We start from the raw sequence: 13419 nt of genomic DNA on the forward strand, positions 1-13419 counted from the left end.
GGCGGTGGTGGAGGAGTTGGCGGGCAGCGATGGTGGTGGCGGCGGTGGAATTGGCGAAGACATGGTCGAAACCCGGGTACCTGATACCAAATTGGTAGGACACGTGACGACGGCTCAGAGCGCGCCAAGTGGCGTGCTTGCAGCCCACCCCAAGTGACCCTTGGCGAGGCTCCCGACCGAGCGCTCCTCAAATAGTTGCTCTTGGGATAAATAGCATTTTTTTAGTGGATAAATAGCATTCGAGTGTGTGCATATATACCTGGTGGTCCTGTGAGAATGAAGCCCACAAGCACGACAAATCCCTTCTCTCTCCCCTCCGCTCTCTCCTCTTTCTCATGGAGACGCCACGCCCCGCGCCCGCCGCCGGAGAAACCCCACCTCCGGCGGCCGTAGAGAGCAGCGCCAGCACCGAGGAGCCTCGGTGGCTCGCGGCCAACTCCGAGCCATTTAAGTATTTGATCAGTTTGGCTGAAGAAGTTCAGTTAAATTGTCATACTGATTGATTATACACGGTACCATCATATTGTGAAACCTGCTTTATGTTTTTCGTCGAAACCCTCCTGCTCTTCTCGAGGTTCATTACGATGCAGTTATGGTGTGTTTGTTTATGATGCAGGTGCTATGAAGAGACTGTCCAAAGTAACAAGAAGAGAAAAATGAGTGACAGGAGATAGCAGCGAGCAGATTGCTACCATTTTCCTACTGCTAGTGATCTAGTGCAAACACCCAGTGCAGGGAAGCATAAATAAATACCAGACATCAGCTCCTCCTCATTGGCTGAATCTGGTTGTTGAGAGTCAGGATGGCAGGTGCTACATGAAGTTTGCCAAGATCTCGTCACAGCAAGAGGCAGCGATGCCGGCGATCCCTTCCTCCTCCTTCGTCCTCGTTGGATGTTGTGTACTGTACAAGGGCGTGCAGTGGCTTCTCAGATAAGTCCCGAACGATGGTGGTTCTTCTCGGATGTCTGGGCTCTAAGCAGAAGCATCTCAAGTTCTATGGTGTGTGTGACCTTCACCCTCCCCACGTCCAAGATCGTCAGCTATAACGCCAGAGGGAAGGCTGAGAAGAGTGTGGGGATGCTTAGTTTTTCACACTTTCAGTAACACGGGCTGGCTTTGGTATGCACACTCGATTTGAATTTCTCGCATCAAGAATTAACTGAAACCTTGGGATTTGAAGCTTAGTTGTGCTTTTTGTTGCTATTGTAGCTATTTCGTCATACTGGAGAACTTGCAGCTGCAGGATCCTTCGGCGGTGGAGAAAATTAAGGGTTCCGTAGTCGATTCAACGCATGTTGCTGGCCCGGATTCTCAGGTAAAAACTGTAGCCAACCTCACGTACGTGAATGGTATTAGGTGTTTATTAAAATCTTATAGAAATATTCTCTTTGAAAATTCTGCACATCCAAATTTCATTGTTTATGCCGAACGAATGTGTCGTCAGTTGTGTTTTATCTATCTTTGTTCGCATATACTATCATAAAGAAAGTGTGGCAACGTAAGCAGCTGTATCAAATACGAGGTCTGACATCTTAGTTGTGGAGTCTCAAAGATATATCAGACCAGCAGCTACCGATTGAGGCTGTTCTACTATCTGCATTGGAGAAGTTTTTCGATGTTGTTCTGAACTATCTGGCCATAAATAGGTATGCAGCTCATCCACATGTGCAGGAGTTCTGTGCATTTTCAGCCTTGTGGACAATATCTAAATTCTCTAAGTCTTTTCAATGGATTTGTGTTTAATGTGAGTCATGGCATCTGACTCATAGAAGAGTCCATTGTTTGTTTGATGATTCATCTGTATTACTGCCATCATCGATTATATTATGCCAAATGCCATGGCTCATGATGTAACTGAGCTTTGATAACGAAATACCAATTGCAGAAATAGTGTAAGAATGTCATAGAATCTGTTGCAAATGCAGTAAACCATGCAGCTGACTGTCTCAGTACATCTGCCCCCCATCATCCATTATAACACGCCATGTCTCATGATATAGCTGACATCTGATCACAAATAACAAGAAACTACCCAGTTATTGAAATACTATAACACTATCATAGAACCTGTCAATGTAGTAAATCACTGCATAGTGCTATTAATCAACATTTTTTTTCATTTTCTTGCAGGAGGTTGTCTGGTGTTATGGAGGTTTTGGCCTCAAACCAACCAAACTGCCCTCAGCTGTACATATACAGCTCCGCCGATCGGGTTATCCCATCAAAGTCAGTGGCGTCATTCGTGGAGAGGCAACGGAAAGCAGGGTGTGAGGTGAGGTCGTGCGACACTGTGTCGTCCCCTCACGTCGACCACTACCGCAGCAATCCGGGGCTCTACACCTCTCAGCTGACCAACTTCCTGGAAGACTGTGTGCTGGGCCGCCGTGAGGACTCCTCGTCGTCGTCACCGTCTGCATAGGGTGTTTCTGCAGCAATACCAACATATTTGTTCCTGGTGATCCATTGAAATGTACCAGGATTATACATCGACTAATTATACATCTGACCCAATTTACTCATTCCTTTTGGTCGGTTCGCTTGTGGGTTTACTTTAGGAGGCACAACTGTAAAAAATGTGAGAAGAAAAGCAAAACAAAACTGTGATTACCGATTGCCGTTGACTTGTTCGTTGGTTCCAGTGCACAAACCATTTATCTGTGTGAATGGTTTATTTGTGCATACTTGATGACTGGCTCATGTCCTGTCGAAGTTCTTGTGATTATTTGTGTGGACGGAAGATGTGTTGGTTTGTTTGTGCATAGTCTGATGACTGGTGACTGTCTCTCTGTGTCTTTTTGGAAAAGGAGGATGATCCCCGGCCTCTGTATCTGAGAGATGCATGCGGCCATTTTATTGATTATTCTCGAGGACCTTACAAAGTAGAACAACAATATGTCTGAATCCGCCATCTTGACAACATCTGCCGCTACTCCTATCCAAATGATGAAGGGGTGCAAGCTGGGCCACATACCCAAACCTCTCACCTAAGCCTAACATCTAAAGCCAGAGGCCCCGACCAAGCCATCTGCCGGGTACGGGGCTCAAACTGGTCCGACGCACTCACATGTGTCGTCGCCGCCATGTTCCACTGGTTCATCTTCAGAGCAGATTGACGTGACAACCTTGGCAGGTCCTCCGTCATCGATGCCACCATGATGCCAAACGACGACCTCCACCTACGCGAGCCTTGGCAGGTCCTCCGCCATTGACGCCACCACGACGCCAGCCGACGACCTCCACCTACGCGAGTCCATCTCCAAGCAACGGACGTAAATCCATGCTAGGATAGGGCCGCACCACCGCCGTCGCTCACCACCCACAAGCGCCACCCAACCCCAAGGTTCCCAAAGTGGCGCCTTCAAGAAGGGAACGACGCCGTGAGCGCCGCCGCCGCCCAACAAAGTTAGGGCTTTCGCCCGGGAGACCTAGGGGAAGGTGAAGTGAGGAGATCAGTCCATGCCGACGCCTCCAAGGAGGGGAACGGCGCCCTCAGGCGTCGCCGTCGGCGCGGCCGGTCATGACCGACTAGGGATTTCGCCCGAACTAGATCCCCGCCACCAGCAGCGCCACTTGTACAGAAATGGCGACCAAGAGGAAGCGCAACCCGACTAGGCTGTCCTGCACGCCGAACAGGGGAGGAGGGGAGGCGCCAGATCGCGCGCACCGACCGCCGCAGAAGCCGCCGCCAACCGCCAATGACCATCGGATCCTGCCTCCCGCGCGGCCGGGACACCAGATCCACCGCCCGCGCACGGCTGCTAGCCGGCCGTGCCTTGCCAATGGAGCCGCCGCTCCAGATCCAGGGTTCCCCACGCAGATGCAGGGAAACCGAGGCCCCGCCGCCACCATCCTTGGCGCCCCGGGCTTGCCCGGCGGCTGCCTCAGGCGACGGCGAGGAAGGGAAGAGGGAGGGGGGTGAGGAGGAGGGGTGGCTAGGGTTGGGAAGAGGAGCGGCTGGGGTGGGAGGAGGAGGGGCGGCTAGGGTGGGAGCCTAGATCCCGCCCAAATAAGACCCATACTCTGGTGTTTCAATGTTGTGGGACTTGAGTAACAATGTCAAACACCTTTCATGATCTGTCTCTGTGTGTCTGTGTGGTTCTGGCTGCGATCCTATGCAAAGTTTCAAGTGGTAGTGTACAAAGCTTAATTTTTTTCAGTTATGCTTGCAGGACATGGACATATTTGGAAGTCAGTATTCAGAATTCTCACGGTGAAAAGAAATATTTGGAGGTGTGTTGTTGTGCTTGAGCGAAGGTTTTGAACGGTTTGGATTTCAATCCTGATCCAAGCAACCAGGGAGGTTATTTGGTGGGGGTTTGCAATTGCAAATGAACTGAATCAAATGCTTCCATTGGGTCCCAAATGTGATGACAAATTTAAGGCGGGACATTTGATTCATGCACGGGTGATTTCCAAGCACAAATTAACAGTTGGCTATACGGATGTCAATCGAGACAAGTCATTGTTCATTGATCATGAAAAGAGGAAAAAGAAGAAGATTAGACTAAGACTAGGTACTAATACACACAATACAAGATTGCCAAGCCAGGTTACAAATCAGAATACATGCAACTCATTACTCATAGCATCGCCTCGGCGACGAAGCATTTTTATTGGTGTTCAAATACATATTCCACAGAATACATGCGGTTGGAAGGATGAGGTGTTCATGTTCCACAGAATACATGCACTAAGAATTAACTGACACTTTTATACACAAAGAATTGGCACTCTTCTAGACCCCCACAAATCCATCTCGTACAGGGCTTGGCGACGGCATCGGAGAACGGGGTGGCGATAAGATTGGCATCGGGAGGGGCCATTGGGGATTTGGGGGAGAGAGTCCGTCGATGGAGAAGGTGAGACGTGAGGATTCGGAGGAGTGAGAGATGGATTCGAGGGGAGAATTCCAGGGCGCTGGATTTCTCTATTTCTTCACCTGCGCAAAATATAAAAAAAGTCATAAGAAAAATAACTTGGTTTTCCTTTTACGGGGAAGAAAAAAAACTTAGTTACACGCACGGAAGCATTGAAGTTGATCCTGAAACTAACGAACATTAACTCATCCAATCTACATATAATACTAGTATTGATTTGCTACGGTGCAGCAGCATATAAAGATTGGGCTTGTTAGTGAACATGCTACAAGGGTTGAATGATGGAACGGATATGGCATCTCGATCAACCGCCTTAATATTTGGAACTAATTAACGTGTGGACAAACAGATATGCATAGATATAGTACTACAAGTATTTTGGTACAGAAGGAGTAGATAGCAAAGAAAATGGAAGGAAGGGGAACAAGATCGACCAAGGGGCAAATTAATTAAACTTAAGCTGCGTACGTATGTATGTACTGTACCTCGCATCCTTTCCGCCGCAGCTCATTTAGTGTGATGTCATCTTCGGAAATCTGGGTCATAAGGTGCAGCAACCCCACGGGGAGCTTGCTCATCTTCTCGCATGACTGAAGTGTAGGAGAAAAATTATTCCAACTTAAAAGGTAAATATGCCTTAGAGTAGGGATCTCCCAGAGAGAGTTTGGTACTACTGACATCAAAATTGTGCCTCTGAGATCTATAGTCTGCAAGTAAAGAAGTTTGCCAATTGAAGAAGGGAGCGTCACACTGTCACAATCTGTCAACCTAAGCAACCTTAGGTGAATGCACCCACCAATTACGCTGGAGAAATCTTTTAGTGTTGAATCTTCAATGCAAAGAACTCTCAGGAATCTCAGCTTAGGAAGGGACACTGATTCAAGCTCAAAGCCAAGCAGACTTCGGACATTAGGCACCGCAGGTAAAATCCGATCACTCAAAGTTTGAAAGCTAAAACGATAAGATATCAAGTTATCAGATGATGATGATGCACCAGCTTGGCCTGCAATTTTTTTAGAGTGCACCATATGTCAGAAAGAATCTAGCCACATATAAGTACATATAGCAAAATAGAAAATGGAATCAATTAATAGGAAGAGATCAGGAGACAAAGCCTGACCTGCAGTTTTGTCGATGGCATTAAAAAAACCATCTTGTCTTGCTTCTTCTATGCACCAGTCGTGTAAGATATCATGAATTCTTATTCTCTCTATCCATCCATGTGCCCTACTTCTGCCAACAACTTGTACCAAGCTTCTTTGAGCCAACTCGGATACATAATTATGTGCTGTTTCTTCTAGTATATGCTTTGGTGTATGTGGAATGAAGCTTTCTGCTATCCATAATTGAATAAGGTGTGGCACATATATTACATAATCCTCGGGAAAAGCAGCAAGATATATTAAACAAGCTTTTAAATGATGATTTGGCAGGTCTTTGTAACAGCGAAACAGTATGTCTCGCATCATCTGTCCGTTCTTGGTTGATGGCCAATCATAGAGTATATTGGACCATGTTTGTACATTTTTATTTTTTGACAGGTAACCCCCCAAAACTGCAAGTGCAAGTGGCAGTCCATCACATTTCTTTGCAAGCTTTCTCCCAAGTTTTTCAAACTCGTCCACATCACGTATGACAGACCTTTTATATGATGGTAAAGCTTTGCAACTAAATAGTTCCCAACTTTTCTCTTCATCTAACTTGTTCAAATGATGGACATAGGTTGGCATTTGGACGTGATTTGCAACATCTTCTTTCCGGGTGGTTAATAGTACTCTACTACCATTAGTTGCATCTGGAAAAGCCTTAACCCTTTTGTTTATCTGATCCCATGTGTCGGTTTCCCACACATCATCAAGAACTACCAAGTATCTTTTTTGCAATAGAAAATCATGGATCTTCTTTCCCACCTCATACTCATTCATCTTAGCAACTGACTCATCTCTGCCCCCCATTATTTGTTTCATAATATCCTTTAGTAAATCAATGCCCTTGAATTTTTGAGATATAGTGACCCAAGAAGCTGCCTCAAAGTGTTGTTTGACACTAGATGAAGTGTATACTTTTCTAGCGAGTGTTGTTTTTCCCGCCCCGCCCATGGCAACTATGGAGACAACACTAAGAGTTATGTTCTCTTTGTCAACTAACTTTCCAACTATTTCCTTGTACTCGTCCCCAAAACCAACAAGGTCAATATCTTCAAAGTTTTGGTGCATAGTCCCATAATCTTGTGGATACTCATCCCCAATAAGAACCTTTTCTACATCACTAGTATCCAAATTGATTTTCAAACGGTTTGCACTATCAAATATCTCAGTGATCTTCCTTTTTACACGCTGTATTTCAGCACCAATTGTGTGAAGGGCAATCAGGTCACTTGGCAAGCGAGCATACCTGGAGATGGCACCCATGAAGCCCTTCTTGAGCCAGTTTCTCTTCTCCATGTAGTCGGCCGCTTCAATGGCATTCTCGGCCTCGTATGCCGCATCCCTGATCTGGCTGACCCAGGTAGCCACAAGCTCATCTCCTGATCTCCTTTTGGCGTCGGCGGATTTAAGGTAGCTCTTTAGCCGCCTCAGCTCATCCTTCAAGAATCCCACTTCAAGGTTGACGACGCATAGGAATGTCGTCTCCTGCACCGCAAGGGTGCTCACGTTGCCAAGCACGGAGCCAATGGCCGACTCGGCCATTAGTTTCTCCGGGCTCTCTGCCCTCAGAGATGGAATGCTTGAAAATAGATGAGTGGGTGGAAGAAATTAAGCAGGTGTTTCTGGCCAGGAACGACTTGATGGCGTCTGGTATTGTATTTCTTGTTGCTTTGAGCTTGGTTGTATATATAGCAGAGCAGATTCAGCTCAGTTCATGTATACATGATGATGTAAATAAGGGAAAGAATATGGTGTGCTTCCGGGGAGGGCTAGAGGTTCTTTACCTTTGCTGTGACATGAAGGCAAGGTATTAGTAAGATGCATGGAAAGCAAAGAAGCTCCTCCACACCTTTGCTTGAGTCGCAGTTTTAGCATCATTCGATCCCATCTGCATCCAGCCATGGCAGATGCTTGTGCTATGAACTTTTTGCTTCCCAAGGTGTCATCTGTTGGGTGCCATGGCCTTCTCGTAGTGGGCCTCATGGTCTCGTGACACACACGGTGACAGCGACGCAGATTGGGCCTCGAGCACACACCAAAGCCCGCAAATAATTGGCGCATCCCTTCTCGTCTCCCCTCCCTTCTCCTCGCTTGATCTCGCGTTCCTGGATTGCTGACGCGAGGGTCGATGGTGTGCAGGATTTGCTCGTCAGCCTGAAGATGTTGGAACCACTAGTCTCTACTTCTTTGTTGATTCGGTTTATGTACCATTATAAATACGTCATAGGGGAATCACTGCGCTCTGAGTTTATGCTCCCAGGGGGACAAGATTTGAATGAAAAATATGAATTCATAGAAGAGGACAGTTTTGCTGATCCAGAAATACTATTATACAAATATACTATTGCAAATCTTACCTCATCTGTGTTGGCCGGAATAAGCCGCGGCGACGGGTCGGACGCGTCAGGCGCGTGTATGGGCGCGTGCCGAGCGTGTCGGGCACGTCGGGCCCGTGGCGGGGTCGTGTGCGTGTGTGCGTGGGTCAGCGCGTATGTGCGCGTGGGTGCGTGTGTTGGTTAGCGAGGAGTGCGGGAGGGTGACCGCGCTGGGCGCTGGAACCGGTCGCGTCCGTTTGTGTGTGTGCGCGGCGGGCGCGGGAGCCGTGGAGCGCGGAGCGTGGCGAGTGGGGTGAGTGGGCGCGCTGTAGGCGCGGCGTGTCACGCGTGCGCGCGCGTGTATAAGGTCTCCCCCGGCCTGTGTAGCTCGCTGTGGTGTGGCTGAGTTCGTGCTCACGAAAATCCATTGGCTGTTCATGCGGCTGGCGGTGTTCGTGCGCCGGGAAAAACACCACCATGTCATCTCTGTGCCCGTGTTCTTCTCCACCTCCTTCTTCTTCATTGGTTCGTGCCACGGCAAGTGAGGGATAGCATAGAGAGTGCCAGGGCGAGCTAGAGAGACGGAGCTACGGCAACAACAATTGGTATCGGAGCTATCGGGTTCAGGGCGGCCGTGGCGTGCGGCGGCGTCCACGGCGCGTGCGGCGAGCGCGGCGGACATGCATGGAGGCTTCGGCTGAGGTGCGTAGCGAGTCGAGCAGCGGTGGTCGCGGAGGCGAGGAGGCCATGAAGGCTCGACGCGACGGCCATGGAGGCGCAGTGGCACGTGGCATGGAGACGCGGCACGGGGGCACACGGAGCTGCGGGCTTCGGCAGCGGCAGCGAGCGGCAGCGGCTCGTGCCGGAGGTGCAGCAGAGGCTTCCATGGCGCCGAGTCGACGACGACGAGGAGGCAGGGCGGCACAGTGGCAGGCGCGGCAGCGACGTCAGGGCGGTGGCGGCTACAACGACGACGACGGCGACGACGGAGCGGCGGAGTGCGCACTGCTGGTGGACTGCGGTGTCGAGGACGTCGGCCTCCTCTGAGCCGCGGCTTAGGGGGTGAGTGTTGGCCGGAATAAGCCGCAGCGACGGGTCGGACGCGTCGGGCGCGTGTATGGGCGCGCGCCGGGCGTTTCGGGCACGTCGGGTCCGCGGCGGGGTCGTGTGCGTGTGTGCGTGGGTCAGCGCGTATGTGCGTGTGGGTGTGTGTGTTGGTTAGCGAGGAGTTTGGGAGGGTGACCGCGCTGGGCGCTGGACCCGGTCGCGTCCGTTCGTGTGTTTGCGCGGCGGGCACGGGAGTCGTGGAGCGCGGAGCATGGCGAGTGGGGTGAGTAGGCGCGCTGTAGGCATGGCGTGGCACGCGTTCGCGCGCGTGTATAAGGTCTCCCCCGGCCTGTGTAGCTCGTTGTGGTGTGGCTGAGTTCGTGCTCAGGAAAATCCATCGGCTGTTCGTGCGGCTGGCGGCGTTCGTGCGCCGGGAAAAACACCACCATGTTATCTCTGTGCTCGTGTTCTTCTCCACCTTCTTCTTCTTCGTTGGTTCGTGCCACGGCAACTGAGGGAGAGCAGAGAGAGTGCCAGGGCGAGCTAGAGAGACGGAGCTACAGCAACAACAATCTGCATCAGTGCATGGATGTTGTAGCATTTGCTCCTTCTGAATATTAGCCTTTAATTTGCTCAGCATCTTCCGGCACTTGCATGGTGCAGTAATCTCTTTTCGGAACATCATGCTTATGCTTGTGCTTTCTAGGTGTTGTTTTGCTGGAACGTTTCAAGGAACGACCGAAAGAAACCTCACTTGATGCAACCGTCATGATAGACTTGCACTATAAGGGGATCCTGATGGGGATATTACCATCAGCAGTAGCGTTTCCGTGGTGTTCAGGTGGCATTTTCTCACAGCATACATACGCTGCATTGTTTTCAAATTACACACATATACAACTTGATTTCAATTTTTGTTGAAACCAAGGAAAAAAAATAGCGCACTATGCAAAAAGAGTGCCACCCCTTAAAATACGCTATTAGCATGCTATAGGGCGCTATATCGTACCGTTAGCGAGACACTGTACGCTGATTTATTTAGCAAGACAATCCTCTACACGTTATAGTCTGCTATTAGCGATGCTGCAACGCGTTATTTTTTTCCAGTGATTAGAATGCTTTTGCTAAATTTAGTCAGATCAATTATACATTGGTTCCTTCTTATTCTGAAACTTGCTATAATTTTTTGAAATCTTACGGCTCTTCTCGAAGTTCATTGCATGGTAGTTATGGTCACTACTGGAATCAAACCCTATGCCGAGTACCAGAAACACTCGGCAAAGGGCCAAAAACACACGACAAAGGCTTTACTGAGAACTGTTCTCAGCAAAGACCACCCGGCGTACACCTCTCAGGCAAACAGAGCTTTGCCGAGAGCCAAGCATAGGACACATTGCGTCTCGGCAAAATAAAGTGAATTCACAGTCGTTGGTTCCGTCTGATCTTTGCCGAGAGCACTTACAGTCAGCAAAGTGGGACACTTTACCGAGTGTCTCACTAGGCCTAACTGTAATAGACAAGTTCATCAACTACTACTTACCGAGCATAGCTCTTGGCAAAGCCACAACCAATTGCCGGCGCACGCTTCTTTGCGAGCATTGCTCTTGGTAAAGGTAGGTCTACCGAGTGCTTCTCTCGGTAAAGATTCGTTGCCATTATTGTTTCTGCCTCTCTTTCATCAATCCCTGCACCAAAAAACATATATACAATACACAAGCTTCATATGAAGTCCAGCAAACTCAGAAAGGGCTTTTATATGGTCCACCCAAGCTTAACAAAAAAACTCACATTAGCATTATATAAATAGTTCACACAAGCTTCATGTGAAGTCACAAAGTGGTTCTCTAGCACTAGTGCCTACTCACTAAGCAAAAAAGTGGTCATTGCATGTCTACATGCGGCCACATGATAAAAGAAACACCACAACTAGGACGAATCGAAAGAGAAATATCAAGTTCTTCAATCCACTCAACCCGACAAACCATTTCAGGCTTGCGTCATTGCCTAATTCAGTGTTTCTCTTCTGGTCAAGCACATACTAATTGTAATGATCCTCTGCCTCCTTTGTACTACTGAACTAGTCGTGGGAGCTGCATGGGTAATGAAGCACTTGTTCATTGAATGCGCACCATGAATCGTAGACTCCTGGACAATTACCTCTATACACCGTGTATTACCTCCTCTTCAAAGAAACAGAAAAAGATGGCAGAGAAGGAATGCAAGGTTAAAATAAGTAGCTACATAACTATATACCCAGAAGCATACCACTTAGTCCACGTAAGCATTCATCACTCGTATATCCAAGAGGTTGTCGATGTTGACATTGCCATTGACGTCGGGGTTGGTGTTGACGTTGGCGTTGACGCCAAGCAGTGTGGTTGGTGTTGATGTTGTCGTCGAAGTCGTCGAAGAGGTTGTCGGCGTCGAGGAAGAAGTCATCGTTGGGGAAGTGTTCGTTGGTGTCCGTAGCGTCCGTGATGAAGAGGTCAGTAGCCGCGCAGAGCACTCCCAGAAAACCTTATCACCCTTCTTCTGTACAATACTCAAAGAGGTGGGGTCTCGGAGGCCTATTGTCCCGACCTACGGTGCACGCCGCAAGCTAGGGTGGGGAAGAACCTTGCAATAGCGCAGTGGTATGGAACTCGGTGGTGGAAGGGGCTATCTGATGTGTCACTACAAGAAATATGTCAACTAGTGACCTTCTGTCAGTGACCCTGGAAGAATTGGTCATAGATCTATGACCATTTCAGACCAATTGGTCAAAAGCTGTTCGGCGGGCTCCAAACCTTAAACTATAACGACCATTTTGGTCAGAAAGGTCGTAATTTCCTTAGACGAAATGGTCATAAAGCAGATAGCACTGATCCGCTGCCTTATTTCTAGCTGACCACGACCAATATGGATGGTCATAACCTTGTAAATTATGGTGGGTTGCTATGACTAGGTGCCACCTCATCAGTTTTGCCTATGTGCCATGTCCATGTGGCAATTTTTGCCCCAGGTTGTGAAGCAACCTATATTTCTCTCATTACCAAAATTCCCAAAAAAATCTCATAAATTCTTTGGGTCATATCTTCGTCAAATATGTAAAAAACCTTCCTTGCCTAGTTCAAAAATAATTCAACAATATTCATTTTCCTATTCTGTTCAGAACAACACTTTGTGAAGGAAGTACCACTTTGGCATGTCCAAATAGTATCCATTTTCTACAGTGCTTTCCTAAGCCCAAATAACCATCATCCACTAAATGCCAGCTCAATCCATTCATTATTTTCAGCCCAGCTTCAACATTCGTATTTATGTCCAGTGTGGTACTTTGCAAATCAAGTAGCAACCTAGGCTCCTCCTTTTAAGCTGAAAATTTGTGAAGACGGTCTTCTTAGTAACTGATCATCCTCAGCCAAAACTCACGCCCATTAGCCATGTACATTTCCCGTACCGCTAATCAAACACTTGGTTGCTAATTCATGTTTGAGTATCGATCGATCTCCTCGTGAGAATCTTATGTTGTAATTTTCTTCCTAGCACCTACCTGGGGAGTGCCCAACCCACTAGACATGCCTAGGCCGCCCAGAACACATGACAACGCCACGGTCACGCGGTGACCACGCGGCGGGCATGCGAGTTTACACGGTCTAGAGTTGGGGCCCTCGGTCACCGCCTAAACCTCGACGTATCACAACCAAACCATGTATTTATGATTAAATAGGTACTTATGTAACTATAAATGATTTTTGGAAAAAATAAATAGCAAACTATGAGGCAACTGCAGTTCAAATTTGAGCCGCTTCCAACTGAATCGGCGGAAATTTGTCTTTTTCACGAGGGGTGGATCAAAACTTTTTACACCCAATAATTTTATCAATTGTGCATTAAATATGTCCTAGTATTTAAAAAAATTGGTTTGGTCCAAATTTGCAACAATTATTTGGGAGGTCCTTCACAAAAAAACCTCCTTTTGGGCACTCGAAAAATGGAAAATGGTTTTTTCGTCCAAAGAAAATGAAAACTTCCTTAGTTAACATTGTTT

At 48.1% G+C, this 13419-nt stretch overlaps 1 protein-coding gene and 1 pseudogene across 2 annotated transcripts; one reads left to right on the plus strand and one right to left on the minus strand.

Moving 5' to 3' along the window:
* Positions 1-335: 335 nt before the first annotated feature.
* Positions 336-2526, plus strand: LOC125519606 (annotated as a pseudogene).
* A 2052-nt stretch (positions 2527-4578) lies between these two features.
* Positions 4579-7758, minus strand: LOC125523810 (putative disease resistance protein At1g50180). Of its 2 annotated transcripts, XR_007290431.1 has the most exons (4): positions 6000-7758; positions 5558-5882; positions 5365-5469; positions 4579-4941 (listed from the first exon to the last, which is right to left on the minus strand). XR_007290431.1 is itself a non-coding variant. In XM_048688880.1 (3 exons), the coding sequence occupies exons 1-3, from the start codon at positions 7567-7569 to the stop codon at positions 4930-4932; spliced, it is 2100 nt and encodes a 699-aa protein (XP_048544837.1). In that variant the 5' UTR covers positions 7570-7758; the 3' UTR covers positions 4579-4929. The 2 variants fall into 2 exon arrangements, 1 of the variants encoding a protein (XP_048544837.1); XM_048688880.1 differs by having other exon boundaries at positions 5365-5882.
* Between the last annotated feature and the right edge of the window lie 5661 nt (positions 7759-13419).

This window comes from Triticum urartu, chromosome 7 (genome assembly GCF_003073215.2).
Source record: "Triticum urartu cultivar G1812 chromosome 7, Tu2.1, whole genome shotgun sequence".
NCBI lineage: Eukaryota > Viridiplantae > Streptophyta > Magnoliopsida > Poales > Poaceae > Triticum > Triticum urartu.

Excerpts from the sequence above, each read along its gene's own strand:
- LOC125523810 (XM_048688880.1), bottom strand. The coding sequence starts at position 7,569 with ATGGCCGAGTCGGCCATTGGCTCCGTGCTTGGCAACGTGAGCACCCTT. Across the intron at positions 5,883-5,999 it reads TGCCATCGACAAAACTGCAG|GCCAAGCTGGTGCATCATCA; the intron begins GTCAGGCTTTGT and ends AAAAAATTGCAG.